This window comes from Lycium barbarum, chromosome 6 (genome assembly GCF_019175385.1).
Source record: "Lycium barbarum isolate Lr01 chromosome 6, ASM1917538v2, whole genome shotgun sequence".
Taxonomy (NCBI): domain Eukaryota; kingdom Viridiplantae; phylum Streptophyta; class Magnoliopsida; order Solanales; family Solanaceae; genus Lycium; species Lycium barbarum.
In genome coordinates, this window is record NC_083342.1 from 105244527 (window position 1) to 105259737 (window position 15211).

The following is a 15211-nucleotide window of genomic DNA, read 5'->3' on the forward strand; positions in this document are numbered from 1 at the left end:
CAGCTGGGGGATGCTTCATGGACAAATCCTTTGTCAACATCACCAGGTTGCTCGACATGCTTACTACCCACAATCAAGCCTGGCATTCAAGTGATAGCGAAGTCCTATCATATGGTAGTCCCTCTGTGGCCGCGGTGGCCAAAGAAAATCATGAGCGAGATCATGCATTCGCTCAATTGCAAACCATCGTGGATTTATTATCCAAAAGGCTTATGGAGAAAGAAGCCAAATGTGTAAATGTTGTCGATGAGATGCCACCTCATGCTCCCGGTATGTATCAAGTTTCTGACAAAACTTATCTAGAGGGGCAGCCACAATATGAGGATGTGAATTATGTTAATAACTCACAAGGGGTTATCAACGGCAAAACTATCAAGGTCCCGGTAATCACCCATGGCAAAGGCCTTAACAAAATTTACAAGGGAATAATTATGGAAGAACTGATCAGGGTAATCCCAATCAAGGGAATTACAATAACTATAATTATGGCAACAAGAGCTCTAACCCCTACATTCCACCTAGGGGGCAAGCATCCAATTCCCAACCATGGAGAGATAATTCAGCTACTAACTCTACTAGCAACACGTCTAATGATTATGCGGAACTGAAGAGTATGATGCAGAAAATGCTGATGAATCAAGACAGAATAGAGAGCACAATCAAGGGAATGTCCCAGGTCCAACTATCGCATTCAGCTTCCATTCAGAAGCTTGAAGCGCAATTCAGAGACCTTTCCCGAGAAGTGCACACTCCTCAACGGGGACAATTACCGAGTGATACAGTTCCTAATCCAAAAGGTAGTGGAGTGAACTCTGTGGAGAATGTACTTGCCATTAGCACCAGAAGTGGAAAAATACTTCAGGGTGCTAATAAAAAAGTGATTGATCAGGAACCAATTGTTGAAAAAGAAACGCAGCCTAATGTATTGGATGATATTGTCGAGGTAGAAGCAGGGGAGGAAGTCCCTATTGTAGCCGAAGAAGAGCTGAATCTTGATAAACCAAAGGAACCGGTGGAAAACCATGAAAAGGGGAAGGCAAAACTTTCCGGTGCTCTTCGCCCTTTGAGCCAATTGTTCAAATCTTCACTGCCTTTTCCTCAAAGACTGGTGAGAAAAATAGAAGATGAGAAGTGCTTGCGATTTTATGATCAACTCAAGCAGTTGACGATGAATTTTCCGTTCATGGACGCTGTCCAAGAAATTCCTGGCTTTGCTAAGTATTTGAAGGATCTTTTAACAAAGAAGAAAAAACCATTGAAACATGACATTGTGGGCATCACTCACCGCGTTAGTGCCATTCTTTCCAAGACCACAGTGCAAAAGAGGGAAGATCCTGGAGCATTCACAATTCCATGCACCATAGGGCAGCAAAATTTTGCCAGGGCTTTATGTGATAACGGGGCTAACATAAATCTTATGCCCTTGGAAATTTTTAAGAGATCAGGGTTAGCGATGCCGAGGCCAACTACCATGAGGTTGCAGATAGCTGACAGATCGATAAAAAGGTCAGTGGAGGTAGTTGATGATGTGCTGGTTCAAATCGGGAAATTTCTACTGCCGGCAGATTTCGTGATTCTTGATTGTGCTATTGATCAAGAAATTCCTATTATTATGGGAAGACCTTTCCTTGCCACAGGGAGGGCTCTTATGGATTCCGAGAAGCACGAAATAAAGTTCCGGGTGAACGATGAGGAGGTGACTTTCCACGCAAGCAGAGTTATGAAATTACCTAGTCCTTATCAAAGTATTTCAGTCATCAATTCTGTTGATGAGGTGGATGAAGCTGTGGAATTCAAAATGGAGGAAGAATGTTTGAGTGAAGCACTATCGGCCATCTTGGTAAATTTTGATGCTGAACAAATGGAGGGATATACTGAGACAGAAAATGCACTCATCGGTCTGGGGTCTTACTCTTATGAGCCCAAGAAACTATCTCTTGATTTAGAGACACGAACAACTCCTCCAGCAAAACCATCGATTATTGAGCCACCGAAGTTGGATCTCAAGCAACTTCCATCTCATCTTAAATATGTGTTTCTTGAAACGAATGCCACCCTCCCAATCATTGTGTCATCACTTCTGAATGAGGGCTAAATCCAAAGACTCATCGCAGTATTGAGAAAGCATTTAAGAGCTTTGGGATGGACTACGAAGAAGTTTTCTAATGATTTTTGATAAAATGCTCAACCTTAAAGATTGTCTACATAGTACATACTCAGCGGGACGAGCCCAGCTCTTTTGTATAGGTACAATCATTCTTGATGCTGAGGTTCTTATAAATAAAATTTACACAATCATTCTTGATGCTGAGGTTCTTATAAATAAAATTTACCAGCATAGGTAGGTTCCTGTGATATCTATTACACATTTCTTTAGTGGAGGGCAGAAGAGGGTGCGGAACGAGGTATAAAATACAAAAGCACCAAAATGATATCTATTGCATTCTTTGCTGGAGATTCCTTTGACATAGGCATTGTAATGTTCTTTGTTGCTACTGTGAACCTGCAGATAATGCTGAATTATACAGCAAAGTGGGAGTGCCTTTTGTGATGGGAACAACTGGTGGAGATAGGGAAAAGCTGTACAAAACAGTGGCAGACTCAAAAGTTGATGCTGTGATCTCCCCACAAATGGGAAAGCAGGTTTAGACATTTTGCTTTTCTATTTCCTTTTAATAGTATGCCAGACTGTAGTTTAACACGAGGTATACCTGTATGATTGCCTCTGTTTTAGGTGGTAGCTTTTCTCGCAGCCATGGAAATCATGGCCGAACAATTCCCCGGAGCTTTCTCTGGGTACAGTTTACAGGTTTGTCTGACCATTGATTTCCAACCTCTTGCATATTCAGCCAATGTTTCTTATCGAGACCATAATAACTTAGTTTCATAATGATTTGAAATGCTGCTATATTTTGTCTATGCTTTCATTCTTTTGCCATAAAAGGTGCTTAGTTGCATTACTTGCATTGGTATGTCAGTTTCTCTTTTCCTTGACATGCATATGAGGTTAACATGAATTCTTTTCATCCGGAGATTTGCATATTGAGATCCAAATTGCTTTTGAATTTAATTTTGCTATAAAAAATGTTAAAGCTATTGGGAATTACTTTCTGAAGATCACTGTACCATTAAGAACTGGAACTCGTTGATTTGAAGTGCTCTACAAAATCAGTTTTACGGAAGACAGCAGAATTGGACTAGTGATTAAGCAGTAAATAACTGGTATCCAATTTTACATCTTCCACTATTATCCATCTTCATATTACATGTTCTATGGATGAATTTAGACTTAAGATATATATGAGAACAAGCAGCAGTAGTGTCGGGTATACATGAATTGCTGTATTTGGACTTTCGTGTCCACAGTGGCTGGATATCTAAAGGGACAAATGGAACCACCAGTTGTTGCTTTGTGTGTGATTGGGTTACTAGGCCGCTGGATGTCGTTTTTTCATCTTGACTGCTGGGCGATTAAAATGTTTGTTCCTTTCACAACCAGGGTTTTGGTTTGCCATTTACAATTCATGAACGGAGAGAAATAGGCAGAAGCAATAAGGGGTCTGAAATGATTTATGTCTGAACATCAAAATAGTCTTTCTCAACTTCATCTTCAAATTCTTTTTTTTTTCCTACTTCATCCAAGTATTGTCCAAACGCCTACTAGATCATTTAGTACCCACCAAGCATCATGCCTGTTTTCTAGGTCACTATTTGCATGTTACTGAATTAGACAGAGCAATTTAACGACTGTGACTTTCTTGGATTGGTTCTTTTATGTTTGACATACAGTGTACAAACCTCATGCTTATATTACTGAAATATGAAGGAACTGGCCTGCAATGAATTATTGGAGTTCTGACACTTTCTTATTGTTCTGTTTAACAATGATATTATATCTAATTGAGGCAAATCTGCATATCTAACCACATATGGAAAGTACATGCTTATTTCCATGTCTATTTATCTGTGCATTCATAGTGCATCTTGTTTTCTTCTTTGCTTACCCTTTCTTATTTCCGTATTTACTGATCCTCTTGCAATCTTATTCATCTCAATGTGTTAACAGAACATTCAGTTTGATTTATAGTATCCTGTGATTGAAGTCTGCATTTTGACCCTCTTTATTAAAATTATAAGGTGATGGAGTCTCACCAAGCAAGTAAATTGGACACTTCTGGAACTGCGAAGGCTGTTATCTCTTGCTTTCAGAAAGTAGGTGTTTCTTTTGATTTGGATGAGGTGCGTCAACTGCTTTATTTATTCAAAATAACGGCAAAACACTGACCTATCATGTTCTTCCATATCCTCCTGTCCCAAATTTCCATTTCCATTTCCATTTTACTATTTTAGATCGTCTGGACTTTATCCTTTTCACTAAATAGTAAACTCTCTTATGAAATAATCCTACTCTACTTATTTGATCATGGTCTTCCATGCTTTTACAAACATGAGTTCATCATTGCACAATTTGACTATTTTCTAATACCCCCAACTTCAGTGTCCTGCATAAATGAGTTGACTGGGAAAGAATCTGATAGGGTAGAGAAAAAGCTCGACTATATTGCTCTGTGTTAGTTCTTATGCCTCACAGCTCTAAAGTGAAGCATCTGAATTCATGGTCATTGATGGAGTTTCAGGTCTAGGCTGGAGCCAAGTTGAGTGGAAATAACTGCCACAAATTAATTATTTGTGTTTTAACTTTAACCATGTTTTAGGTAGCTACAATGGGCTTCATGAGAGGATTTGATGATAAAACCACCAGACTAGTACAATATTAATGTATCACCTCCCTCCGCTCCTGTGTGTTGCTTCAAAATGGTGTTTTTCGCTTTAAAACTTTGCTGTATACTGAATCAAATTTCTGAAATGGTGGCGAGATCTGTCAGATATAGAATAGAGAGTACACCACTATTTTTTCTTCCAAAGCTATCATCGCCCCAGGCACTTTATTGTGATGTTACTTTCTCCTATATCATATCGTCTTCCATCTGGTTCCTATATCTTCCCATAGTGCAATTTTGCTTTGGGGTTTGTTGACCCCTGCTGCGACTCGTTTCTTGGGACACATTCCTCCATAACTTGCAGATTTGTGTTTCGCTTCTTTCCTAGACATTCATCTAGCAGAACTCACCACATTCTCTTTAAATTCGTTGCACAATTTCAATACCAGTGAAAAGTCTAGAGTATATTTCATGTACGGCATAAATGTTCTATTAGCCTTGCCTGAGATGGTTTTTCCCGCTTTAAGTGGTGGTACAGACTGCCAAGTTACTGAATATTTTCAAACTATGTTTCACGTTTGAAAGGGAAAGAGAATGAAACTAAAGATAAAAGGTTTAATATATTTTCAACCTTCTTCGATTTTTTGGGAGGAAAAGAGAATGAATTGAATAATATAAAGATTAAAATTCAACTGTAGTTGGAGCATATAGAGAAATTCAATTTGCTGTCAAGCCTTGACATTGATTTCTTCTATATTGTGTCTTAAAAGGAAGAGTATATATTAACAGTTATCCTCATGAAATATTCCCTCAGGTACAACTAATACGAGATCCCGTACAACAAATTGAGATGGTTGGTGTCCCCGAAGAACACTTGTTCGGCCATGCTTTCCACATGTACCATCTGACCTCACCAGACGGAACGTAATACCGCCTGTCCTTTGATTTTTCTCATTTTTGTTGCCAATGTCTATAAATTGGACAAACTTTAACTTGGTTTCTCTTTTTCAGGGTTTCTTTTGAATTTCAACACAATGTTTGTGGTAGATCTATCTATGCAGAGGGCACAGTTGATGCTATACTTTTCCTTGCTAAGAAGGTAATCCAAACTTAATATGTCTAAATTGTTATTAAAGCTTTTCTTTTCTGCGGTATCACCATTCCTTTCAAGGAACAAATTCAGTTAGAAATAGAAGTTTCATATATAATTCAAGTCTCTCCAATTATTACAATGCTTTCTAGCTTTTTATTCTGCATTCACCAAAGTATAACAATGGGTGTTTCTGAGTATAGGTGAAGTTGAAAGAAGAGAAGCGGATATATGACATGATCGACGTGCTGCGAGAGGGGAACCTGCGATAACAGCTGAGTTACATATGCTGGGGTAGGGTGTATAGCATTTAGACCTCGGAATGGAGAGAAACGAATGGTGGGTTCAATTTTGTTGGCTTTGGCCCTTCCAGTGGTTCTTGATGCTTTCGGATCTTTAGTTGAATGACTCTTAAGATGCAGAAATCAAAATAATATAAAGATTCTATTATGACTAGTAGGTTTAGCTCCAGCCTCCATGCAAGCATTATATGTGCTTCTCTTGAAGAGCTTGTTGTATGCTTTTTCTTCATTTTTCATTTGTACTACCAGAAGAGAGAATGTTATAAATAGGAGGTTCCCAATGTTTTTGAGAAGTACAATATTATGTATTGAGTTTCGGCTATTTTTCTGTTAAGATTATTATTAGTGCATGATTTACATCCAATAGGTTTGATGACCCGGTTCAGTTATTGTAATTATGCCTGGATTAGATGTAATCTTGCGTAGAATAGTATACCAAAGTTATATATGTTGTAGAGTATTACAAATTTCCAACCAAGCTCGTGTGTGTAATAATCAAAGTTTTTCCTTTATTTCTCACTCTATCTATATTAAAAAAAAAATCTGAACAAAAAAAAACTCATGCTTAGAAACCATGTAGGACAGCCGCTGTGCCATGCCAGCGAAAAGTGTTTAATTAGTACAAATTTTTGGATGGCATAAGAGTTCAATTAGAAGTAGGCCTAGTCCAAGTGTCAAAATGAAAGTACCCGATGAGTTCAGGGTGTCATTTATGAGTTTTGTCAATACCAAAGAATGTCACAAACATGAATATCTAACAATTGAGAATTTTTAATATTAAAAATAAAAGGGAAAAGGGTAAAAAATGCCTCTCTACTTTATTTTTAAGGGCTAAAAATATCCTTTGTTACAAATTTGGATAAAAATAACTCTCCCGTCATTAAAGTTTTCAAATATACTCCTGTCTTGACGGAAATCCTCAAATCCCACAAAATAACCGGATTACATTTTTTAAACCCGCTTCATCATTTAAACCCGATCCAACTTAATTAAACAACCTACGATCCCTGGCCACATTCCCCCAACTTAATTCCGCTCCATCTTTTCACATTCGGTTATCAAGAAAAAGAATTGATGCGCTTAGATTTTTAATGATAGAAGTAATAAACAACCCTCTAGAAAGTTATCTGATTACGTATGGGATGTGGGTTTGGAGAATGATAAGCTTGAAATGGATTTGGGGAGGCTGGTTAGTAAGTAGTGAAAAGACAGGCAAACGCTTATTGAGCGAATTAACTGATGACAAGTAGAATTACGTTTGAGGGAATTGCGAGAAATAAGAGGATGTAGTTTTTAGCCCTTAAAACAAAGTAGAGAGACATTTTTGACCCTTTTCCCTTATATTTTTCATAAAAATTCTCAATTGTTAGATACTTATATTTGTGACATTCTTTGGTATTAATGAAATTCATAGATGACATCCTAAACTTATCGGGTACTTTCATTTTGACACTTGGACTAAGCCTACTTTAAGTTGAAGGGCATTTTTGATCCTTTTCCCAAAATAAAATGTTGGAGGTTATGGGTATGAAGTGTTGTGGACGTGACGTCCCCAAATGAATATATTTCTGACATACACCATTAGTTCTTTTAGTCAAGTGTCAAACATACACGAGCATTGGCATGATACTCCTTGCACTAGTTCATACTGCTAAAGATTCAAATGTTTGAAACATTGTGGTTAGCGCACTTGCTAATGAACGTTGGAATATCCTAATTACAATAAATGAGGCTGTGATAAAAATATCTTAATTAATAAGTTTCAAATTTTATGTGATTAAATGTAGTTTTTAATGATTAATAAATACTCCCTTAGTCTCATTTTAGTTGTCTACATTACTATAAATATCCGTCCCAAATTACTTGTTCATTTACAAAATTAAGATAGAATTAATTAAATTTTTTCTACTTTGCCCTTAAAAATTAATTGTTATTAAAGTAACCAATATTGATAAGAATATAATTGGAAAGAGATAAGAGTAATGCAGTAAAAATACACTTTTATTTATGAATTTTTAAAAAACGTGTAAAGAGAAAAGTGAATAAATAATATGAAGCAGAGGTGGTATACTTTTAGTATTTCGAGGATTTATTTAGTAAGGTTTAAGAGAGTAAAACTCTAGTACCTAAAGCCCTTCTTTTCTGCAAAAATCAAAGGCGTTCCTGGGGAAAAGCATTTCTTTAATTGCCATTGACTAGTCTTTTTCCCCTTCTTTATGAACACTTTTTTTTATTTTTATTATATAGGGGTAGGGGAATGAGGAAATGGAGAAGGAGATTACAACGTGAGTATTCGAATCCTCACTAACAAGATGAAAGTTCAGGTAGCCAACCAATTAAACTATTAAATTCCTACTCTTTTTGAACACTTACCAGACAAAATCAGAGACAAATCTAAAATATTCAGAAGATGGTTACTATTATGAAATGATGGATTCATTATATGACTTTGACGGTTCAACCTTTAAGTTTTTATCATTGAACTCATTATGCTTTTGAAATGCTAAGTTCAAAATTCAATAATATCTCTTAACATACTACTCCCTCAGGATAAAAAAAAAGTGTTTACTTAGTTTTTTTTTCTTAGTTCACAAAGAGTTTCCACTTATCAAATAAAAAAGGAATAAACTTTATCTTTCTAGATTTGTCCCTATTAAGTGTTATGTGATTAAATTCCAATACCTATTTAATTTGGGACTGTTTAGTTAAATTACCTATTTTTGTCTATGAATTAATATTTTTTTAAGGGGTGTGCAAATAGCTAAGTGGACACTCTTTTTGATCCGGAGGCTGAGAGAGTAACTTCTTATATATATATAGCTACTCTGCGTCGAAAATGTTGGAATCAGTTGAACTCATTGATTATATACTACGTCATCTACTACAACTAGTATTAATATACACATTTAATTTTATCATGACTTGAATATTTTGAAAGCTTAAACCATAAAAAGAAAGAAAATAAAAAAAGCACTTAATTAAAACACAAAGAATGACACCAATAATAACTTACGGAGTTGCACCCAATTTTAGAAAAATAAAATAGACATAAAATTGAACTCCTAACGTTACTCAGAGAAGTGCACCCAATCGTCACCACATTATATGATACTTTAAGCTTAGATACACACATCTATATTAAAGTACTGTTTCTAAAATATATTATTACTATGCATGATGATTTAGGAAAAGAAGCACTGGTCGCATAGGTTCATGTGAAACCCCCACTAGATACGCAAAGTTGATAACATAGTTTGATTAAAGTTGGGGACAAAGCTGGAGTCAGTTAAGAGTTGTTTGTTTGTGATTTTTCCTATCTATTGGGTCCCGTTTGGAAATTAATTTTTTGACTCACAAACTGAATTTAATTTGCTCACTGCTAATGCTCAGAAGTTCCTACATGCTTTCTACTAGTGAAAATGTGGAAAGCATTGATATGTTTAGTTTAATATGAAGGAGCTTTTTGAGATGAATATCAGTAAATTTTCCTATTTTATTTCTACGTGTACACTCAAAATTGAAAAAACTTTGATTTGTGTGAATTCCCATTCTCAATGAATGTGGCCAGAATAAGAGTCCACCAATGTTAGTTGACCAAGAAAAAGATGAGCCTATTTTTCTTAGCGAAATGACTTGGCAATCTGTCTTAGTTGGGCAATCTGTCTTAGTTGGGTATGGTTGTAGCTTGGACCTTATCCTCCATTGAATTTTCCCAGTTGCATTTTCATCACGATCAAACATCAAACTTTTCCACTGAATCTCCAAATATGGAGTTAAAAGCTTGGATGATCACTCAACTTTGGGTAATTAGTCACCATAGTTAATCAACTTCGTTTTGTCTTTCAAAAATCACTCAACTTTGAGTTAAAAGCTTGGATGATCACTCAACTTTGGGTAATTGATCACCATAGTCACTCAACTTTATTTTGTCTTTTAAAAGTCACTCAGCTGTGAGTTAGAAGCTTGGATGGTCACTCAACTTTGGGTAATTGACCATCATATATAGTAACTTAACTTTGTTTTGTCTTCCAAAAGTGACTCAAATTTGCCTAGTTAGCTTCCATGGTCACTTTAGCCGGAAATATAATTTCTGGTACCTATGCAATCAGTGGCGGAGCCACACTATGCCGAGGGTGTTCATCCAAACCCCCTCGGCAGAAAAAAATACTGTTTTTACAAGGTTAAAATTATTTTTTATGTATGTGTAGTAGATGTTGAACTCTCTTAGACTTCTTCGTATGTTTATTTTTTTATATTTTGAACCCCCTCAGCGAATATCATGTCTCCGCCACTGGATGCAATGACGTGGCAACTATAAATTTTTAGGAAAAAAAAACTCAATATTTAAATTTATTTAGGATCCAATTCATCATAATTAGTGCATATAATACTAATTTTAGAATATTATTCATCATTAATATATAAAAATAATGAATACATTTAGATTGAAAAAACAACTTAGACACAATATTTAAAAACTATACTAGTTAAGTAAACTGGTTAATATATAATACTAACTTTGAGAATATTATTCATCATTAATACATAAAAATAATGATCCTATAAGTTCTTTCATCTGGAGTAATATGAACTGACTTTTTAATTTTCGGTGTTCTCTCTCTACGCTCTGAAGCGCAGGTTACGATAACCTACGTCGGCCACGACGGCCATGGCTAAACGGGGAAGACCACGCAAAGATAAACCAGAAACTCCTATCGTGAAGGTGGGAAGCTCAGTGAGCGCGAGAATAATAGCCGAGACATTGTAACAAGGAGCTACTCATAGGATTATCACATTGAAATCAACACCTATCCAACCATTGGCTTTGAATATCAGTGGAGCTGCTAGAGTGACGAACAAAGCTGCAAAAACTGTCAATCTTGGGAGAACTTAGCTGCAATTTGCAGGTGACAGAACCAAAACCCCAATCGTGCAAGCCTCTGAAGCCAATGGAAAAATACGAACGACACAGGAAGTGGTGAATCCGGACGAGCAGAAGGACAAACCCCCACTAAAACAAAACTGAGCCGGACTTTTCAAAGGTAACAGATCTGTTGACAATGGTTTAACTCTATCTTATATTTCCCCTGATGTGATTGAGGGCCAAGTTGTTGTCCAACTTGAGAAATAAGAGGTAGATGTAGAAACCAACAAGTGGAAATGTGTGTTATAGTTATTGGGGATTTACCAGGCAACAATTATATGATCAGATTTATAGCTCAAACCTGGTCTCAAGTAGCTGATCCTGAGGTGTTTTTACATGATAATGGGTATTACATAGTGAAGTTTCAAGACATGGATAATTCGCAAGAAATTTTATGTGCTGGCCCTTACTCAGTGAATAATAAACCTATGATTTTGAAGAACTAGATACCTTCCAAGCATGAATGTTTGCAGAAAGCAATGGAGGAAGAACTTTTGGCTCTTAAAGAAAATAATATATGTCCTTCAAATGTCCGGCCAATTGGTTGTAAATGGTTTTATTCAATTAAACTTCATGCTGATGGAACTCTTGATCAGTACAACGCTGGCTTGGTTGCAGGAGTATGGTGTGGATTATGAGGAGATTTTTGCACCAATAGCAAAAATGTGCAAAAATGACTATGGTGCGAACTAATATTGCCATTGCTGCATCACAAAATTGTCCTCTTCATCAAATGAATGTCAAAAATGCTTTTCTCCATGGTGACCTGAAATAAGATATTTATATGAAACCTCCACCAGATTTGTTTTCATCACCTACATCAGATGTTTGCAAGTTGAAGCGATCTTTTTATGGATTAAAACAAGCTCTCTGAGCTTGGTTTGACAAATTTCAATCTACTGCGCTTCAATTCTCTTTTGAACAAATTAAATATGACTCATCTTTGTTTCTTCGGAAAACATCTACAAGTTGTGTTCGTCTTTTGGTATATGTAGATGACATCATTATCACAGGAACTGATTCTTCATTAATCACTAGCCTCTAGCAACGACTTAAGGATTCTTTTCATATGAAAGATCTCGGTACTCTAGCATATTTCTTGGGGTTGGCAGTTCATTATAATTCTTTAGGTTTGTTCTTAAACCATCACAAATATACTCAAGAATTTGATTGCTTTGGCTGGTCTTCAAGAATCTCCCTCTGTTGATACTCCATTGAAATTGAATGTAAAGTATCGTTGTGATGAATGCGATCTACTTCCTGATCCAACTTTGTTTCGACAATTAGTTGGGAGCCTAAATTATCTTACTATTATTCAGGCTGATATCTCTTTTGTAGTTCAACAAGCCAGTCAATTTATGCAGACTCCTCGTCATCTACATTTGGTAGATGTTCGTCGCATTATTTGATATCTCTCAGGAACATCTACTCGTGGATTATTTTTTCCTAGTGGTTCTCATATTCAGCTTAATATGTTTAGTGATTCTGATTGGGCTGAATGTCCTGATACTCGCCGCTCCATCACAGGATGGTACATGTTTCTCGGAGATTATTTGATATCTTGGAAGAGCAAGAAGCAAGATCGTGTTTCAAAATCTTTAACGGAGTCTGAATATCGAGCAATGCCTACTGCTTGGTCTGAGATTATTCAGCTTCGTGGTTTACTTGCATAAATAGGATTTCCTCAATCTAGTCCTACTACTCTACCCTGAAAACACAAGTGCCATTCAGATTGCAACCAATCCAGTTATCATGAAAGGACTAAGCATATTGAAGTGGACTGCCATTTTATCAGAGAAGTTGTAGATAGAAGAGTTATGACTCTTCCACATGTATCCAGTGATCTTCACTGATGTGTTTACAAAATCAATGGCACGACAACGTCATCGGTTACTAGTAGGCAAATTGATGTTTTTTGATCCACCGACATCAATTTGAGGGGGGCTGTTAGCATAATAGACCGATTGTAGATTATTTATATTAAGATACATGGGCGGAGCCACCTTGGCTTGAGGGGTGTCACGATACACCCCTTCGCCGGAAAATTACATTGTATATATAAGTGAAATTTTGATTTTATAGGTATGTATACTACTGTTGACACCCCTTAACACAAGTTGAAGGCTTAGCGTCGCGGTTAAGGGGTTGCAAAAAGTCTTTTAGATCATGGGTTCAAACCTAGATCACGACATTTCTACATTTTTTGACACCCCTTAATATGAATTCTGGCTCTGCCACTGTTAAGATATTATCGATATGGTGAATATGAAGAGATACTATGGATATATGAATTATTATTAGGGATATTCCACATTTTAATATTATGAATATATGAAATATATGATACTATGAATATATGAATTATTATTAGGGATATTCCACATCAGGATACTATTTTAATGAAGATACGCGCTAATTTGGGTAACTCGTGAAGGAATTTTTTGTATCAAAATTTTCTCAATCCGTTTCAATCAAGCCAAACTTGTTATTAGGTTTGAACCAAGACCAGTTACGAATGATGTACAATACATAACTTTGTCCAAGAGATGGTCTAATTTCCAACAAAACCACCAGAATATGGTAGGTCACTAGGGATAAATAAAATAATTTTTTTGGGCCGAATGCCCTTCAAAGGCACCGGTCTTTAATTTTTTCCCCTCAAATTGTGGTCTTTAATTTTTGTCCTTCGCTAAAAATTCCTTGGTTTCGAATTCGAACCCCCGCTTAGTTAAAATTAAAAAAAAATCGCAAGGTAGAGTTTGGATTCACAAGGCAGAGTTTTGCCTCAAACTCTACGTGATCAGGTAGAGTTTTGCATTAAGGCAATTTTTTTTTTAATTCAGTTGTAATGTTGTAAAACTCGCCTTAAGGCCTAACTTTGCTACGAAACTCTGCCTTGCGATTTTTTTTTTATTGAGCCGGAGTTTAAACCCAGGACCTTGGGATATTAGGTTATATATAAAAATTAAAGATAACCAATTTGAGGGGCAAAATTAAAGACCAATGCCTTTGAAGGGAAATCATGCAAATGACCCCAAATATAAACATGAGAATGATTTTCTCATGCCAATCTAATAATGTTACTGATCAGCACGAATAAGCGAGATAATCAATTTGGTGTTTCACTTTTGTTTTGAATATTTTTGAAGCGTCCAGTATCAGTGAATGATTATGTGAAATTATGTTTATGACTCTAATATCATGTGAACGTAGAGAGGTCATGCTGAAGAAAAATGCTTGTATATAGCTTTTCACAAGACGAAATTGTTACAAATTTACCACTTGGGAAGAAATTAACTACCTATAACCTTGGGAGGAGAATAATATGTGTTTCAAAAATTTACATTATCCTAATTAACACGGCGAGAAAATTCTAATCAGATGAGATACCTAAGATTGGGGGCGTCATAAAATTGTACTCCCTCCATCCAATATATATGACACTCTTTTATTTTAATCAGGCCACAAAAGATGACATAATTCTATATTTAACAAGAAGTTAACTCTAAAATTCTAATTTTGCCTTTAATGAAATAATTTTTAGCCAAAACTTTGTTTGCCTTGTTTTTTATCACAAGATTAAAAAATCATCATTTTTTTCTTAAATTTTGTATTCAATCAAACACCTTCTTATAAATTGGGACGGAGGGAATAGCTTTCTCTATTAATCATTCACCAGTATTTTCCCTTCTTTTTGAACACTTAATAGGGGATTGACTCGACTGGATGTCTGAACTTGCATTAAAAGTTGGGCCCAACGGTGGAAAATGAGGTTCCCTGTGTTAGTGTCAAAAAGGAAAAAGACTCAAAGTCAATTCTGTCGTGTTTCTAATGCTAAGGAGTTCTCTACACGTTTTTTAGTGTACTACTCAAGGTGAAAGGCTGTATATGAAAAATATTAAAGGTGAAAGATATATACAGTATTAGTTTATGGTGTAAAAAATATTTAAACATAAATCTCTATAAATAATACTTATTATTAATTAGTAACTTTACACTGAAAATAATTTAAATCCGTAATTTATACATGAACGGCCTTCTTGCAAATTATGAATTAGCTGAAGATAAACATCCAAAAGTTGCTGAATGCTCCAATCTTCACAACAGGGTGCATCCACAAAATTCATTAGAGTACTAAATTAATCATCCATGGCATGAATTCGCGAGTTGATTT

The 15211-nt window shown here is 35.9% G+C and overlaps 2 protein-coding genes across 8 annotated transcripts; both read left to right on the forward strand.

Annotated features, from left to right (window-relative positions):
• Positions 1–649: 649 nt before the first annotated feature.
• Positions 650–6477, forward strand: LOC132645199 (4-hydroxy-tetrahydrodipicolinate reductase 1, chloroplastic-like). Of its 7 annotated transcripts, none has more exons than XM_060362037.1 (8): positions 2097–2247; positions 2337–2405; positions 2510–2643; positions 2735–2809; positions 4138–4239; positions 5536–5645; positions 5733–5820; positions 6015–6477. In XM_060362037.1, the coding sequence occupies exons 3-8, from the start codon at positions 2551–2553 to the stop codon at positions 6081–6083; spliced, it is 537 nt and encodes a 178-aa protein (XP_060218020.1). In that variant the 5' UTR covers positions 2097–2247; positions 2337–2405; positions 2510–2550; the 3' UTR covers positions 6084–6477. The 7 variants fall into 7 exon arrangements, 4 of the variants coding, with proteins under 4 accessions (XP_060218020.1, XP_060218021.1, XP_060218018.1 ...); XM_060362038.1 differs by having other exon boundaries at positions 2342–2405; XM_060362035.1 differs by lacking the exon at positions 2337–2405.
• Positions 6478–11273: 4796 nt separating this feature from the next.
• LOC132644322 (uncharacterized mitochondrial protein AtMg00810-like) lies at positions 11274–12710 on the forward strand. Its single transcript, XM_060360907.1, has 4 exons — positions 11274–11450; positions 11511–11657; positions 12201–12422; positions 12504–12710. The coding sequence occupies exons 1-4, from the start codon at positions 11274–11276 to the stop codon at positions 12708–12710; spliced, it is 753 nt and encodes a 250-aa protein (XP_060216890.1).
• The last annotated feature ends 2501 nt before the right edge of the window (positions 12711–15211 follow it).